The 18412-nt window shown below is 35.9% G+C and overlaps 1 protein-coding gene across 4 annotated transcripts in view; it reads right to left on the bottom strand.

Moving 5' to 3' along the window:
• The window catches only part of LOC109068155 (obscurin-like), a 140220-nt gene that overhangs the window by 40130 nt on the left and 81678 nt on the right, over nt 1–18412 (bottom strand). Inside the window, exon 1 of one of the 4 annotated variants that reach the window (XM_042761281.1) lies at nt 10115–10302. The exons of the other annotated variants lie outside the window; for them this stretch is intronic. Coding sequence (XP_042617215.1) covers nt 10115–10301 — 187 coding nt within the window. The 5' untranslated portion in view covers nt 10302. Of the gene's footprint in view, nt 1–10114; nt 10303–18412 lie in introns of those variants that run through there. 4 annotated transcript variants of the gene reach the window in all.

The following is an 18412-nucleotide window of genomic DNA, read 5'->3' as shown; positions in this document are numbered from 1 at the left end:
GCACAACACTGCTGTATGCTGCTTGTGCGCTCTGATGTAAACAAGCCCGCTCTAGCTGGAGGCAAAACAAGGGAAGGAAGAACTCATAGCAGGCGCGCTAAAAGTTTGAGGTTTTGACTTTAAAATGTCGTCTTGTTGTGTTTTTTGGCTGCCAGAATAGAAGGAACAGCACTTTTGGTTCAAAACTAAAGTTTCACCGGGATCCCGGCCGACATTCCTTCACAGAAATCAAGAAGACAATTGTGGTTGAATGCAATACGGCGTACAGACTAGACAGAGACGATCATAAATAATGCTCGTTTTGCAGTGCACACTTCATATTAGGTAAAATAATCTATGCATATGTACTGGTGTGATGGTTTTATCTAGTACAAATCAGCAAGTTTATGTTTTATAGGTGAAAAGTCGCCAACCTTCAGCGCACTAGCTAGCTTAAATGTTAAACAAACATACAGCGATAGATGTGTGTGCCATCCTTTGAATGGCCTCTTAAAATAATCCACATTACTAATCATAGTTAGCCCAGCGATAGGTTACATTAGACAATAAGCCTTGACAAAATTCCCCAAACCACCCGAAAGTAATTCATATGTTGTCTAGGAAATATCCAAAACCTGGTTAAAATGTTTCCAATGAGAAGAATATACAAGAACTACACCAGGCTTAGCTAAAAATAAAATAAATAAATAAATTAGGCTACTGTAATGTGTCCACTCGTCATTATATTTTGGTCAGATAACCAGTTTGGTCAGTGAACTGAGTGATCAACTGAATTAATTGATAAATGTATGCTAATTTTTTATTATTATTTTTTTTGTCACGGTCTCGCAGAGTCAGTGACTGTACATATTCGGACAGTTCCGAACTTCTTCTGCATCCATGTTTAATAAATCCCTCCTAAAACGTGCTAGTTTACGCTTGTCAACATTGCGTCCGCGCCTCTTTTTGCCTCCAGCTGAGCCCCGCCCACCCGGAGACGTTGCAATGTTTACAAACTTTTAAGGGGTCTATACATTTTAGAGAGCAGCCCTTACACGTCAAGACAAAGCAACCTTAAACAAAGGAAACAGTTATTACGAGCCTGACCAGTTTCACGAGGCCCAATCAAAACAGTATAATTGTATCACGCAGATACCTCACAGAGATAAAAATACATCCTCAACTTAAGTATTTCTGGACATAAACACTGTCCACAACTTCAAAGACTGGAGCAGCGTCATCAAAATCCATCAAAACATGATCACCTCAGATACTGCGCTTGTTTAACTCTCAATATGGAGAACAAGAACTAGAAGAAGAATATATGTATATAATGTTTTGTTTGTTTTTATTCTGTTTCAGTATGTACAATACTTTGGCAATATGTACCTAAGTATGTCATGCCAATAAAGCAATATGAATTGAATTGAATTGAATGTAAGAAAACAGAGACTCTTTAATGTGACATTAAACAGGTTTTCTAAGAAGGGAAGTAAATGAAAATGACATGCACATGTTGCTGTGAATCTTGTGCTCTTGTGGTAGTATTTTGAGGTTTATGAAACTACAGATGCAGAATAAGAATAACTATCTTCCCCGCTCTGGTTAAAACTATAGAGCAGAAACAGAGCAGAAGTCAAACCACAACCTTCAGCTCAACCTTTATCAGGCCTCTTTTAACACTTCAAGCAGCTTCTACAGTCAGCAACGCACAAATAACAATGTGTCTTAAGTGATGAGGTAAAGAAGCCAATGCAACACATGAAAATGTGAGGCGTATTGTAACTCATTTTTCAATTTAAATTTTTTTACTACATATGGCTCATGAGAAAATGAGAACCACAATAGAAACAACCCCACAGAATGCTGTGACTTCCACTACAAGTTACACCTCCTACCAAACCACAACACTGAGAGAACCATCTGCAGAACTCACTTTGAGTGCTACTGAACATTGATGCTAAGATTATATTAGAGATGTTTACCATTTTTTATGGTTATCAAATTTCTGCAAACATAAACAAATTATAATAATTGAGACACATAATGATTGCATATTTATAAATATGTACTTAAGAAACACTTGCTAGAAGATCAGGCACAATTCTGCAGCCAGATGAGCCCAAAAGGGGAATTTACATGTAGGTCAACTGGATGTTGTTCGACCAGCCTTAATTTGGGTGGGCCTTACCTCTGTTTACTGTAATATTACTCCAGCTAAGTGTCCATGTGAAACCATATGATTAAACCAAAACCATTATCAGAGAAAGTAATGTTGGTAATCTTTTATCTTTAATAGTGTTTATGACCTCTGACTACAGATAATGCTGCTTTCTTCAAGTTTATACAGATCTATGGTAAATACAAATGAAATAAAATCACATTGCCTTATTTGTGTCAACACTGAAAAAGAGGTGTATTTTTATTTTATTTTTTATTTTTTTGCCCGTGTAAACAAACAACAGAACTTCAGAATCATAATCTCTCAGTAAGGCTCGGCGAGCTCGTCGTCAAGGCTGTGTTCACATCTAAGGAGAGGAGCAGTGTGTCTCTCACCACTCTGAAGAAATCGCTCGCTGCTGTTGGCTACGATGTGGAGAGAACAACTCCCGCTTCAATATCGCCGTTAAGAGTCTGGGACAAAAAATTTCTTAAGCAGAAATTGCTAAAACTGCCATTTTCTTCTTATTTTTTTAACTTAAAAAAAGTTCCCAAAAGGACCAAAATTTAAGATATTATCAAACCTGTAAAAGGTCTGTTTGTCTTCGAAAAAAAATTCAATAATCACTTACCCAAAGGTCAAGGTCCATAAAAGGTATGAAAGTCGTCGTCAGAATACTCCATCTGCCATCAGACCTGCAATCTGGGTTATATTAAGAGACGGGAACAATTTTTATAAGCGAAGAAAACAAAAATAACGACTTTATTCAAAAATTCCTTTGTCAACGGTCTCCTCTGTGTCTCTCCATATCACCGTATGCTCTTCTGTATCATCCGCGCCACAAGGATGCGCTGTACGGTGATATGGAATGACACAGTGGAGACCGTTGACAAAGGAATTATTGAATAAAATCATTATTTTTGTTTGGATGAAGTATTCTGATGAAGACTTTCATACTTTTTATGGACCTTGACACTGTTATTTATTTGGCAGTCTATGGGACAGTCACAGGCCTCCCGGTTTTCATCCAAAATATCGTAAAATTGTGTTCTGAAGACGAACAGACCTGCTTTTACGGGTTTGTAACAACATGGGGTAAGGGATTTATGACAAAATTTTCATTTTGGGGTGGAGTATCCTTTAAGATTGTCCTTAAGACAAAACTTAAGAAGAATTCAAATCCTTAAAAAGAATATTCCTAAAAATCATTGTAAATAACTTCTTAAATTTAGGAAAGCCCCAGACTTCCAATAAGCCTATTTTCAGGCACTGTGTAATATCATTGCACTCCAGCTACCGGTGGTGTTAAGAAGCCTCATCGTTACAGGCCCGGTACCTTAGCTTTGAGAGAGAAACTGCCCTTCCAGCGTCTGGTGAGAGAAATCACTCCAGAGTTCAGCTGTCGTGGCGCTGCAGGAGGCTAGTGAGGCTTATTTGGTCGGTCTGTTTGAAGACACCAACTTGTGCGCCATCCACGCCAAGAGAGTCACCATCATGACCAAAGACATTCAGCTGACGCGCAGCATCCGCGGAGAGCACGCTTAAATCTACAGCTGTTTCAGCCGTACAAACCCAAAAGGCTCTTTCAAGTCACCTCAATGTCTCTATGAAAGATGATTTCCTTCAATCAAATTTTAATTTAGAAGTGTAGTTTATTACACTTTACATAGAGTTTTATCACAATTGTAGTTTGACTAAAGTTAAAGGGGTTCTATTATGCTTTTTCACTTTTTCAACTTTAGTTAGTCTGTAAAGTTGCTGTTTGAGAATAAAAAAGATTTGTAAAGTTACAAAGTTAAAAGTCCACTTAACAGAAATCACTTTTCAAAAACTACAATGGACGAACAAATTCATTTGGACTACAACGCATATTTTCCGGGATTTGTGATATCACTAATGTCAACAAATGGGACGAGACCTGGTTGAGCTGCACTAGAAAAAGGCAAGAGTGTTATCACTATGTCATCTCCCCCCTTTCATTACCTCAGCCGCCCCTCATCAGTGCTGCGCTGGCTCTGACATGATTGGTGGACAATGTTATAAATCACTGACATTGATTCGAAAACATACAAGACATCAAGTGTATATAACTGGTGAAACAAATCATGGCTCAATGGTTGTTGACTGCTGTTAACCGAATAAATTAAACAGTGATTCTCAGACATTCTTAAGTGTTATATTTTGTTTGTTTCCACAATCAGCTTTGGAAGACAGAACTTTTATGGCGGTTGGCAAACCAGGTTATGGTGCATATTCCGCCACCTACTGGGATGGAGTGTGAGGTGATTATATCAAGGGGAATTATTAAAAAAAAAATAAAAAAAAACATATACCTATATTTTGTTATATAACTTTGTTGTTTTCAGGAAATTTATAAGAGCTTTGTAACCTTTATGAGAACTGTAATGTCACAGAATTAATGCAGACAGATTTTATTTCCTCTTTTAACTGGAGTCTTTCCCTTTCATACGCCCTACAGTGAATCAGCACATGCTCTACAGTTCCTGGAAGTCCACAATGATTACATTGACCGGATTCATGTTTTCCTATCATCTGGAGTGATTTAAGAGAAGAGTGTCCAATTCTCAATCGAGATATAACTGTATCATCCTTTCTGTTACCATAAGCAGTTCTTACAAAGCAAACCAATTTATATACAGTAGTCAACATTTGAAGTAGATCAAAAAAGTTAAAAGTTGTACTGAGACAAAAACACATTTTGCTTTTAGGTTTTAGGACAACTTTGATAAAAGGTTTTGATCCTCTTCAAATGTTGACTAGTGTATATTATACAAACGTCGTCCTTTGTTTTCTTTATCTCATCTCTCTTGCCACATCTTTCTGAGAGCTACTTTAATTAAATCTTTAATTTCTGATTAACTCAAGAGTGTGTGTGTGTGTGTGTCGATATATGTTTGCTTAAGAGCCTGTTTCACTATCTTCCTGATTTCCTTCCAACACGAGCAGTCACCCATAAATATTCTGCTATAATTCTCAGTTGTCATATTCGGTGCAGACTTTGCAGTACTTCTATTAATATATCTTGTCTAGATTCTGATCGTCCACTCAGTATACTTGTAAATGCAGAATATGAATTTAAACAGATTATAACTGTTGTTGGTGGGATTTCTTCACTCACTGTAAAGCTTTCTGAAAAGAAAAGCTTTCTCCCTGCAAAGCTGTCACAGGAGAGGATCTAAAAGATCAGAACATATTCAAGGGCTTGGTTCTGAATCTTCTCTATCTTAGTTAGTAATGAAGCTGATGCTGAGCCATATATTATTCTACAATATCAACTGATAACCAATGCACAGTTTACTCTTTTTAAGAGAATGTCTTGTAGCTGGACTCGGATTTGACGTAACGAGTGACGTTTAGTAGAACCGCCCATGATTGTGGTTTCACCTAGGTCCGTTAGCGAACTATAAACACCCGTTCTCCTCAATTGTTTTATGTGTGTTTGTGAAATTAATCATAAGTATGTCAGGAAGAGGAAAGTGCGGTAAAGGACTCTGAAAAGGAGGCGCTGAGCGTCACCGGAAGGTTCCTGGTGATAATATCCGGGGAATCACTAAACCCGCTATTCGTCGTCTTGCTCGTCGCGGCGCGTCAAGCGTATTTCCGGGTTGATCTACGAGGAGACGCGCGGTGTGTTGGAAGGTGTTTTCTGGAGAATGTTATTCTCGATGCTGTGAGCTACACTGAACCCGCTAAAAGAAAGAGCGTCACCGCCATGATGTTGTTTATGCTCTGAAACGACAGGGACGCGCTCTGTACGGATTCGGAGGTTAAGACACTCCTGGAGAAAACACAACCTCTTTTAAGAGACACCCACGAGTTCACACAAAGAACAAGTTTCTGAATAATGTAGTTTAATATAGAATAGTTATTTTATTCGTAATATTTGAGTTTAATATGATTTTTAAGTTGTTTATTTACATAACGTTTTTAGTGTTGGTCATATTGCTCAAACGTAATGAAATTATGCAACATTTTGAGGAATAAGCGCTGCTCTTTAATTGAGAGAGAGATCGGTGGAACTAGGTTCGGAAATAAAAATAGAATAGTTGTATCATATTTAGATAACCAAAACTTGTTCACAATATTTCACTCATTATCTCGTTACGAAAATAAATGCGGGAAATCAATCACAGGAACAGGATCTGATGATAGATGTAAAGTCATGAGGTGATTGGGCGGGATTAATATTTTAAAACCTCTGATTGGCTCTAATGTGGCCAATGAAATCATTCTGTGGGTTGGTCAATGGAAACACGCAATCACAGACCGCCGTTTTCCCTTTTAAATTAGCATAGAGCAGTGCTAAAAAACCCGTGTGTTCTAGTGACATTTATTCCATTTTTATTTATTGTAAAGAATATAATTACTGAAGCAGTGAAGTATGCGCCCAAGAAGCATATTCCACAGTCTATTTACTCCAGTCTTCATATTCAGTTTATTCTGAATACTGTTTTCTTTCTGCACAATCCAGCTCTGTTTTATAGTAGAAGAAACTCTCGAGACTTTGAGACAGAAATAATAAAGATATTCATGTTATAGTTTAGGTTATAGGTTTCATAATGACATTACATTTCTATAACTGTTAATTCATAATGTGATGTTTTCTATTTCTTCAGATCATGCACATTTACAGTCATGCTAGAACAAGTTCAATGTTTTTATCTTTATTTTTTAGTGAAGGGTAACACATTTAACTGTTATGCCTAAAATTATGAGATTATACTTGGATAAATCACTTTTTTTATATGATAGTTTATTGCTGATTTTGAAAAACAAAAACAAAGAAAGGTTTCATGTTTTTTCTTCTTTTTTTATTTTTAATACATACTTTTACAGCTTATTTGTTAAAATAAGGAGCTCAAATTTAGGAAAAAAAATAAAATAAAATTTTACTCCAAGGCCCAAACTGAACAAAAATATGCAATTTGGTGCAGATGATAATAGTTATATGGAGCTATAATTCTGATAGCTGATAATCTTTAGAACGGAATAACAGAATATTTACATGAATTATATTTAAATAATTTGTTTGTTAAAAACAATACAATACAATGATAATTGAGAGAAGAACAAATACAGTTGTTTGGATAATCAGGTAAACATAAGTTGCTTCAGTCCAGTAAGTTTTGACTTGAAATATTACAAACACTATAAAAGTTACTTTTACTTCTTAATTCAGTAAAGATTTAACAGCAAAGGGACATTTTTAGAATTACACTTAAACTCCTTTTACTCCGACGACAGAAAGCATAAAGCATCATAAAAATGCATGTTGTTCAGATGTAATTTGACATTATAATTGTTGTTAGTAGTATTTAAAGGGCAGCTTTCAGTAGCTTACAGTGAATCTGACACACATTAAGAAACTGGTTTTGGAGATGATGATGAGCAGGAGGTCTTTCTGTGTGGAGTTGATCTTGTTCTCCGTGTGTTGGTTTGGTTTCTCTCACAATCTAATCTACAGCGCAGGTGAATCAGAGACATTGGATTGAGTGAGAGTGTGAATGTGTGTGTGTTAGTCTTGTGATGACTGCTCGTGTCCAGTGTGTTTCCCAGCCTTCAGCCTGAGACTCCAGCATCCTGTGACTCTGAGGTTTGGAGAAGAGATGATTATTCCTCTGTTACCACGTACTGGCCTTGGTCTTCAGTAGATATAACTGTGAAATACACACACACACACACACACACACACACACACACACACACAAAACATTTATATTCAGTTCAATATGACACTTTCTGTTTTGCTTCCACTGCAGGTATTGATTTATGAATCAAATAATATTTATAGATAAATATGGATCTATATAACAGATAAAAAGACTATGTTTGTCTAAATGTGAATTTTTTGGGGAAAAAGACATTGTGAGGGAGAGAGACGGATCAGACAGAAGTGTTACCTCTCGCTCTGCAGCATTTGAAAAGCAGCACGACTGTCGCCAGCAGATACGGACAAGCTGCCAGAAGAACTGAGGATGTTGAAGACAGAAAAATCAGATCAAAACGACACTCAAAAAAACAGACACAAGCACATTATTGAGCAACATTACGGAGCTCCTGAAGGATTTTTAGGAAGTTTATTGGGAGTAAAATCAAAAAACATTGATATATATATATATATATACACACACACACACACATATACATATATATATATATATATTTTAATTACATCAGTGCATATATTGTAGTGTCTGGTAATGTTGAACAACAGGTGAGTGTTTATCACAGTATTTACTCACCATTAACAGACAGATTTATTCGTTCACTCTCCTGTGAGGATGAAGGTCTTCCATCTCTGTGTCCTCTACACCAGAACTGACCCTGATCAGACTCAGTAGCTCCTCTGATAGTGAGAGTGTCTCTGTTTACAGTGTAACGCTCAGACGTCTGTAACATTACACTGCCTTTATTCCACTCATATCTCCAGTTACTGTGATCAGAGTTTATCACACACGTCAGATTGACTCTCTCTCCAGTGGATACAGGACTGTCTGGAGTCACAGTCAGAGTAGATCTGGGTAAATCTGTAGAGAAAAAAAAAAAATTAAAAAGAAATTACAAATTTCAGTTAAGGAAAAAAAAAAAAAATCCTCCTGAGGCCACAAGAGGATGCATCGAGCAAAATGTTATGCACATTTATTAAAAGCATAATAAAATAATACAACTATCTTTGAAAAAAGTGCATACTGTTTAAAATAATGTTTATAAACCATATATCATTACAATTAGAAAAAAAAAACAGCACCAAGCATGTATGTATAGTTTAATACAAAGGACCAAAAAAAAAAATCACAAAAGTAGACTACTTTTTCATTTAAAAACATGAATGCAGTGGGGTGGGGAAAGTTCAGTAAAGTCTCGAGACATGTTTTTTAAAAGTTGAACTTACATTAATTCTACATAACTTTCTAAACATGACTCTCTTGTGCGAGACGCGAGTGCAACGCTGATAGATGTCTCTCCAGAAAATGTGATAAATATGTGTTCTGTGTGAACGGCTTGGTTTCAGTTTTGATGTAAACAGCATCTTCTCCACACTGATGCTCTCGTTTTTCGCAATATATTGAATGAACAACGTAGCAGCGCCGCATCTAGTGAGTTCAGGTGGATAGACTAACAAAAGCATTAAAGTGCATTTACACTTACATCGTCTGAACACATTCAGGGAAATACTTTTTATATATAAAAACTGTAGCTTAGCAAAATCAGCAATTTATCTCACAGAGGACATCAAGACATGGGTTATGAATCATTATTTCTAAATGTGCATTTGTTTTTCATAGATTTATCAAGTCTGTTATTGAGAAGATTGGATATGTCAGGCCACATTGCTTGTTTCAGTTCCTGGATTTGGTTTATCTTGTTCATTGCTGGATTTACTGTTGTCTTGTTTAAATAAGCTTTAAACTGCACTTGGATCCAACATTATGTTTTACTGAAACAGCCACGTCACAAAAACACCAGACCATTGATAGATCTAGTCGTATTAATTCAGCTTCAACAAGAAACTCTTTCACTCGAGGACCATCAGAGACTTTCTGGACATTTCTTATCTAACTGACCTGCCTGACTTTCCTCTCATTGATTTCTTCTGCCATGGAATCAACGACCCGTTACAATCTCCACTGATCTGTGATGATCCTCGAGGATCTCTGAGTGAGTTTCTAGAATTACACTCTTACACTCTTTGTGTGACACTGATGTTAAAGAGGAGAGATGTGGAGAGGAGAGTGATGTCTCTCCTCGTCTGATTCACTGCAGGTTTAATGTGATTCTGAAACAATCATGACACTTACTCTGAACAAGTGTGTTATTGTTTGCTCTCTTTAATTTAACAGTGTTTTATATGTTATGGTGAGAACTTCAGGAGCTTATAGATTAATTGTCACAAAACAACTGAATCTTATTCTCATGTTAGAGAGTTTAGGAAGATGATGATATTTAACTCACCCTTCACTGAGAGAGAAACAGAGCTTGATTGTGATGAGACTGATCTTCTATCTATCGTCTCCTCTACACCAGAACTGACCCGCATCAGATGTTTCAGATCGTTCAATAGTGAGAGTGTCTGTGTTTTCAGTGTAACGCTCAGACGTCTGTGACACTTGAATGTATGTGTTTCCTTTCCACCACACATATCTCCAGTCACTGTCAGACTCAATCTCACACTTCACAAAATAAGATGTGTTGAAAAATGTTGGTAACCAGACAGTTGACCGTACCCATTGACTTTCAGTCTTTTTTTTTCCTGCTGGAAGTCGGTGGGTACGGTCAACTGTCTGGTTACCAACATTTTTCAACACATCTTATTTTGTGTTCAGCAGAAGAAACAAACTCATACAGGTTTGGAAAAACTTGAACCACTTTTGAGTGAACTATCCCTTTAATTGTTTTTAGGTGGCTCATTTAAGGACATAACCACTTTTTATATTTCTTTTTATAAAAATATGCAGTGCAAAGAAAACTTTGCAAAAAGACTGTTATGGATGTAAAGTGTGTCAGTAAATGAAATTTCATTGGCACAACAAATATGAACAGTTTGTAATGATTTCTCAAAGTGTGTAATATGGAAAACACTGTTAGTGTATGATTGAATTAATGGTAATAAATATCTCTAAAGCAATTTGAGTCTTGTGTGATTGACATAGTGAAATTAAGTTGAGAAAATATAATTATTTAAGCTGAGGAAACATAATTTTATTTAGGTGTTACCAATTGAACTTTTTTTTCAATTAATTTGATCCAACTGTTCACTTTTTACAGTGTGTTTGTGTTCATGTAATAGTAGGGCTGGGTGATAAAATGTTTCTATATCAGTCGATAACAATAATTTTCACTATAAATTTCACATTTTTATATCTTTCAAGTTCAAATGCTGATTTTCTGCTCCATAAGTGAAAGTTGTAGAAACACCATTAATTGTGGTTTTAAACTACTCTTTATGGTCAAAACATGACAAACACTTCACATTTTTGAATTCTTTACAATTTTCCAGTCATTTGTTTTCTTAACAAAATACATATTTTAATAGAAAAAAATAATTTCTTAGTTTCTGCATGTTCTAATGAGTGATATTGTATCAAATTATGAAACAGGTTTGTGTTGCCTGACTGTGACATGTATCTTCAGCTCAGTTTGCAGTGCAGTCTGCAATAATAATATAAAACTTTTTTGTCTCTTAGAAATGCACATTTGGTATGCGTTAGGATGCAGATGTAAATTAATGTTCATTCTTAAAAACAGTAACATCTGCAAATATTCTAACAACCTAATCATAACCACAGTTAAAACCACACATACAGCACTGAAATACCATGGTAAAAATGTAACTATGTGCCTATGGTTTTTTAGTATGAAAAACAGTAGTCTAAATAAATTTAAATACACAAACACTATAAATTAGTCCTTTAATACATTTAATTCATGTCTACTTTAATTATATAATAAAATTCAATATAAATATCCCACATTTCTGCCACAATACCATGGTGCAGTTAGCGTTACTACAGTAAATTCAAGGTAAATGATGGTGATTTGTGGATTGGAAAGTCTTTGTATCGTTGCGCTCAGTGTTTCTTCTGTTTGTCAGCACTGTTTCATCTGGTTTTAATCTAGTTTAAATCAGCGAGTCATTTGTTCTTCTCTGAACTGAAGCTTCACTCTGGATCTCACAGCTGTTTAGTGACACATCTGCTCTAGTGATAAACATTATATCAAACATTTATAGAAATATTGTTTTCGTTTTATCGAGGAAAATCATATCATGATAAAAAGTTAGTCTAGAGCCCTGTACAGGACTGTCTGGAGTCACAGTCAGTGTAGATCTGGGTAAATCTGTGAAGAAAGAAGAAGCAGAGCTCTTTCAGTGAACGAGTCAGAAACATGATGTGATCATCTGAGTTCCTGTGTTTGTGTGACACTGATGTTAAAGAGGAGAGATGTGGAGAGTGATGATTAAGTAGGAACTATTTCCACTAGTAAAGGACAATGATTGTTTAAACTGTTTCATACTTTATCAGAGACCCTTAGCTGGGATGAGGTGGTCTTGTGGCTCACAAGAGGCAAAATGTATTGAAGTTAATGTGAGAAGCCACTGAATATATTTTTATGAGCAGAAATTTCCCATTTGTGCGGAAATAAAGAGTCATTGAGCAGCTACAGAAGTTCAGTGTCCATTTGTCTTTAGCACACAACACAGAGCTGAAGACTCTTCATGTAGGACCGCTTACAAAAGCTCCAGTCACCATTCATAACTCACTAGAGTCACACAGATCTGGAGCAACAGAAGGCTGAGATGATGACATCATTTTCATTTTCAGCTGAGTGTCAAAATAAATCTTATTTCTAATGTTTAATGTTAAAATCAGCCATGAAGTAAATGAATACATTTTTATGAACAAGAAATAATAAAAAAATGATGAAGAAAAAACTCATACATTCAAATGTCATGGAAAATTGAAATTTTAATTTAAAATTAAAATGTGATGTAATTTAAGGTGCAGCAAATGTACTTGTAAGTTAAAATATTATGCTCGAGAACACGTCATTGTGTTGAATGTGAAATATGAATTAGCTGCAGACAGATGAACAGAAGTCTCACGAGGCTCTGCTGAGTTACATTTAAACATTGTGATTATTCATGTTCAAAGCCAAAGGACTTTTAAAGTGACTTTTAGGAGACTTTCAGGGATTCAAGGACTTCTTTTCATGACAAGCGACCAACGAGGTATTTGTTTGTAAAATGTAACAAAAGTATCCATTATAGCGTTAAATGCCATTTTGTGTTTGATGTTTTTGTACTTTGCTCATTTCTGAATACAGTTCTCACAACGTAAAGACGACCTGAAGAATTAAACTGGTTCAAAGAACCAAGCTGTGTGTGTTGTTGTGCAGGTTCTGCTGTCACTGCAGGGTTTGAGCTCGGCTCACTGCTATTCAGTGCTTCTAGAATTTCAGAGCTCTTCATGGAAACTGATTAATAAGGGTATTGTCCTAATGTTCAGCTCTGCTTCAGATGTTTGGTGTTGCTCGGGTTACTTTTAGGATGCTCTTACAAATCTGGGTGTGCAGAGTGTGAATTTTCCCATTTAGAAAAATCTGATCCCCATAAAGAGTAATTGGTTTGATTATTGATTTCAGGATTTTTAGCCAGGTTTGAATTTGACTTTTATTTGATTTGTATTTTTAATCATGTAGAAGACTCTCATTGCTTTTGCTTTCAGTTCATTCACAGTCAGTTTGAAGTTTGCTGTTGAACTTATTTTTAGTCCCAGATAAGTGTATTCGTGGGTGTGTTGGAGGACCTGGTTTCCTGCTCTAAAGGTGTATTTGTTTTCTCTTCACCGGGATCTATTTTGAAAAATCATTATTCTTGTTTTAGGTTAAATCTAAGAGCCTATGTTTGACTGAACATCTATAAGGAGATATTTAATTTCTGTTTCAGTCATGTTGAGCCAGGAACACAAAAAAAAAATATCTCCAAAATTTTTATATAAAAATTTAAAATAAAATGGCTCAAAATACAAAACCTTCTGTCTCCTCATAATAGATAAAAAAAAAAAATTTGATTATTACACATGGTGCTGATTAAATCAAATGTTTACCATCCAATCCCATTTTCCAGTAGTTTTATGAAGAGCCCTTCATGCCAGACCAAACCAAAAGCCTACTCAAAGTCAACAAAGCAAGCGAAGGCTTGAAGAAGAGGTTGATGGAGAAAGCAATTTTTTGGGCCACCATGACACTGAAAAAATTTCACCAGATTGTCAGAAGTGTGGTCCGTTTCACACAACAAAACAGCAAAGAGCTGGGGGAAGCACTGGTGGACCCTGACATTTATCTAACCAAAAATATCTAAACCTTGACAAAAAGTAGTCTTTTAGAATGTCTGAAAATATATCTAAAAGCAAAACCTAATAAAATGCAGAAATTAGGTTAAAAAAAAAAGGTGATAAAAAGCTTCTGTATACGAGCTATAAATGCAGGGAGATATATAAAGTACACAAGGTTAGTGCTCAGGTTTTTTTTTTTTTTTTACTCCACAGAAATGTTTTTCAGTGTTTTTAATGTAAAATATTGCATTTATTGAAAAGTAATAATTAAATTACATAAATAATTTATTAATTCTAGTGGAAAAAATAGCACATTAAAATTGTATAAATATTGAATAGTATCATAAAATCCCCTTAAAATTCTAAATAATAATCAAAAAATATTATTGAACAAAAATGTATTACATTGATTTTCCTGAAAAAAAAAAGTTGCATTTCAAGGAAGGCTTCGTTCACTTTTGAGCAGCGAAGAATAAGTGTAACACCTACTTTAGGACCAGTCAAAATTCTTAGAGTTACATCATTTTACTTTTATTTTCTTTTTACATTCATCATCCCTTCCCCTGCCATGTAAGAATTACAAAACACAATTTTTTATATGTGAGTTTAGGAGGACAATGATATTAAACCTTTATACCACTCATATCTCAGTCACTGTCAGCACTCAATCTCACACTTCAAGATAGACTCTCTCTCCAGCTGAAGGTTTCTTACACAAGACTGTCTGAGTCACAGACAGGAGTAGATTGTTCGCAGTAAATCTGTGAAGAAAGACAAAATATGAAATACTCTACAACCTGTGTTCTTGGTTGTTGTTAGTTCCCCACATCTGTTCTCTGTTCCACAATGATTACACTCGTTTACTAGATTTAGCACTTATTGTTGTTTGTTTTCCAGTCTCTGCTCTGTCCTCTTCTACTCCGTGAGTTTTCCTGCCTTCCTGCTTTTAAGGATTTACTTGTTCTAAAAGACTGTTTCTGTGTGTCTTTCTATCATCAGAGCATTCATCATTCTGTGTCATGACAGACTGCCCTTCACTTTTTTAGTATTCATGTATAATCAAAATCCCATGCGGCATTTAGTTAGGCACGGCAATATAATGGGCAGTTGTATTATTCACTTGCAAAATCTGCTGGAGCAGAGCGTTTGTGATTCTGCGGTCCCCAGGTTACCTGAGCCGTTGATGTCAAATACCGGCCTCCCCCCCCTGTAGACCCAGCGCTCGTAGCATTTCAAGACTATGATATTTACACTGTTACAGATATGAGGTTGTTCTAAAAAACAGGGACGTGTCTCATTCTATCTGTTCTACTGACTGATCCTCGTTTTGCGGGATGCTGTTCTGGACTTGGGTGCACGTCGCTCTTATTAACACCCTGATGTGTGTGATTACATCAGCGAATAGACTTGAATACGAACCTCATGCAGAGAGTCAGATAAGGAAGTCTTAACTGTTCAGATGGTGTTCTCCCAGGATGTCTGCTCTGGACCGAGCGCCAGCATTAATGATATTGCACTATCAGGATGAGTATAAACGAGATCTTGAGCTCGCCGGATGTGATTGAAAGGTCTAACTGCTCTGGGTACAGCCTATTTTGTGTGTGTGAGTGTGCTTAATAAACTAAAGAGAAGCTGGCCACATCATCTGGCCTCGCTATTCAGTACATTTGAGCTGGACTTAACGCAAACTGAAAGCGATTTGGAGCAGAGAACTGCAAAGGCGGATTAGCTAGCCCAGGTTGTCATGAAGATCTGAAAATAGATACAGTAATGTATAGCCTTAGCTGATCCCCACACACAAGAGTGGACGTGAAGAAATGATATTAAGTAACTAACAAATATTATCGCACTATAGTTAAATCACAACACATCTCTACAGCTTAGTGATAAAGTACTCAATGCATTTAATTGTTATAAATCATGGCTAGCATGTCAACAGAAGGCTGCTTAGACCTTCCAAGAGCAGATTATTTTTTTTAGACGACTGCTCGCACGGGCTGTGCGGCAATCAGTATTCTAAGTCGTTTAATGGACTCTATGCCTCAAGAAATGCTTTATGCTGCACAATGGACCTAAATCTGCGATGCGCGTTCGTAGTTGTTAGTCAATGCGCCCGAATAAGCGTTACAACTCATTGCATTCATCGTGACACGCTGTTCTAAAATCGTAATTGTCCTGTGATTTCATAAGGCAGTCATCGATATTTGAATAAACTTACAGAATGGATTTTCCCCTATTATGACATGTTCTATAATAATCTTTACTAGGATTTCACCACAGAAGACGCCGTAGTAGAGTTTTTTTTTTTTTTTTAATTATCACTTCTCAATGCAGCTTGCACGACCGAATTTGAGAGAGTTGTAAGATCTACCCCCAGTATAGCTCGTTGCCGTATCTCGCAACGTTCTCGGCTTATGTTCTGCGTAGCGTTCTCTCGCTCTCTAGTCATAGGGACTACCGATGATGTCATCCCGGGGTTCACACTATCCGCCCTTTTTTTTTTCGGCTTATTAGGCGAGATGACCATAGCTCTTTAGACTCAGGTCACTATAGCGACTGTCGCGGCTCGTAGATGTTGCCTGTAATAATATGTTTCTTCTGTTGAACATAAAAGAAGATACTTTAAATAATGTGGGTAACCAGACAGTTTCTGGTCCCAATGACTCTGATGTTTTCGTTTTTGCCTTACTATGGAGTTAAGTATCAAGCTGTTTAGTTGAGACACATTCTTCACAGTATTTCTTTTGTGATCAACCAAGCGAGTGTATCTGCTTGAGTTTAGCGCAGATCTAGTAAATTGTGACTACTTTCATTTCATGTCTGAATCATACCATTAAACGTGACAGACACATCCGTGCTTCTAAGAGGTATAGGCTGTATTGTTTATTACCGGTACGTGGATATGCCATACATTATCAGAGCTGATGGTAGATCTAATTATTATGATTTTAGATATGATTAGAAAGGTCAATTAATATATTATAATTAATGTTATGCCTATTTCATTAATTTATTATTGGGCCATTAATCATAAAGCATATACCTAATAGGTTCATCATATGTCATAAACAATTTGGCATTTTTAAAAGTTTTGAAAAATGTAATTGATTGAATAAAAATAAGATACGTAAGATCATAATTACATAATATTGCAATCTAATTAAAGCGAATTAATAATAATAAAAAAATTGATCGCGCATTCGTAACAACTGAGACTAATAATAATAATTAATAATTATAAATAAGCAAATGTAAAAACAAAAAACAATATTACTGTATGTGTTCTTCTGCACAGTTTACATCTTTGAGGGGGCATGTTTTCTAAGTGATGGTTTATTGCCACACTCTGAGTTACTTCACTGATTTATTTGTGTCCTTCACTCTCTGAAAATCAGTTCACAGTTCTTGAATGGAAGACTTATTCAGATAATCATTAAAATACTGAAAGCCTCTTTGTTTGTTGTTTGTAATATGTTTCTATGCTCCTCTTTATTCGTTGCTACTTGCTTGAATGTTTTGTTAGTTATATTAGTTTTAAAATTCTTAATGTACAACTGTTTTAATTATATATATATACATAGATTCAAATTTCACACATGTACTAATACTGGTACAAGATATAATTTACGCGAATTGTCATGTGACAGTTTGGAGTCAAACGATGTTGTCGTGCCAAAGATGATCATAACGCGACGATAAACAGTAAAGAGTCAGCAGTAAGGTTTTCCATTTTGATCAAAGCGACATCTCTGTCAGTATGGACATGTGATCATTAGTTTACAGCTTAAGGCCAGCTGCAGACTATATGATATTTACAGTCTAAGAACGATCACTGATGTATGAAACAGCAGAGCTTCCTTGTGATGACCCTGATCTGTAATCTAAGTGTCCTCTGAATGTACAGACCACGCATCAGTTGTTTCCAGTTTGTTCAAAAGTGAGTGTTTCCTTTGATCTCAGTATAAACTCACACACTTTCGTATCCTGTCTTTACAAAGAGTCAGCTATGTGGCAGTCACTGCGGCCAAGCTATTCAGAGTTTATCACACCGCGATCAGACTCACTCTCTCTCCAGTGAATACAGGACTGTCTGGAGTCACAGTCAGTGTAGGTCTGGGTAAAGCTGTGAAGAAAGACAAAAAATATAAGCAACTATTTCAGTGGAAAAAGTACTTTTTAAATGTGTTATAAAACAATATAGTTTATACATGAATGTAATTTCATAATGCTGGTGTTATGTGTATAGTGATAAGTTTTTCTGATCTCCAGTTTATTTGAGGAGGCTGTGTCTCCGTCATGAAGCATCTCAGGATTCTCAATAACAGTCTCTGTGTGTGTTGCTTCAGAGAAGCTGACCATCTGTCTGTGTTATTACTTTCTTTTCTTTTTTTTTTTTCCATAAATGTATAATCAAATC

This window comes from Cyprinus carpio, chromosome A7 (assembly GCF_018340385.1).
Source record: "Cyprinus carpio isolate SPL01 chromosome A7, ASM1834038v1, whole genome shotgun sequence".
Taxonomy (NCBI): domain Eukaryota; kingdom Metazoa; phylum Chordata; class Actinopteri; order Cypriniformes; family Cyprinidae; genus Cyprinus; species Cyprinus carpio.
The sequence above is the reverse complement of the archived record's forward strand: the minus strand, read 5'-3'. Positions and strand labels throughout refer to the sequence as shown.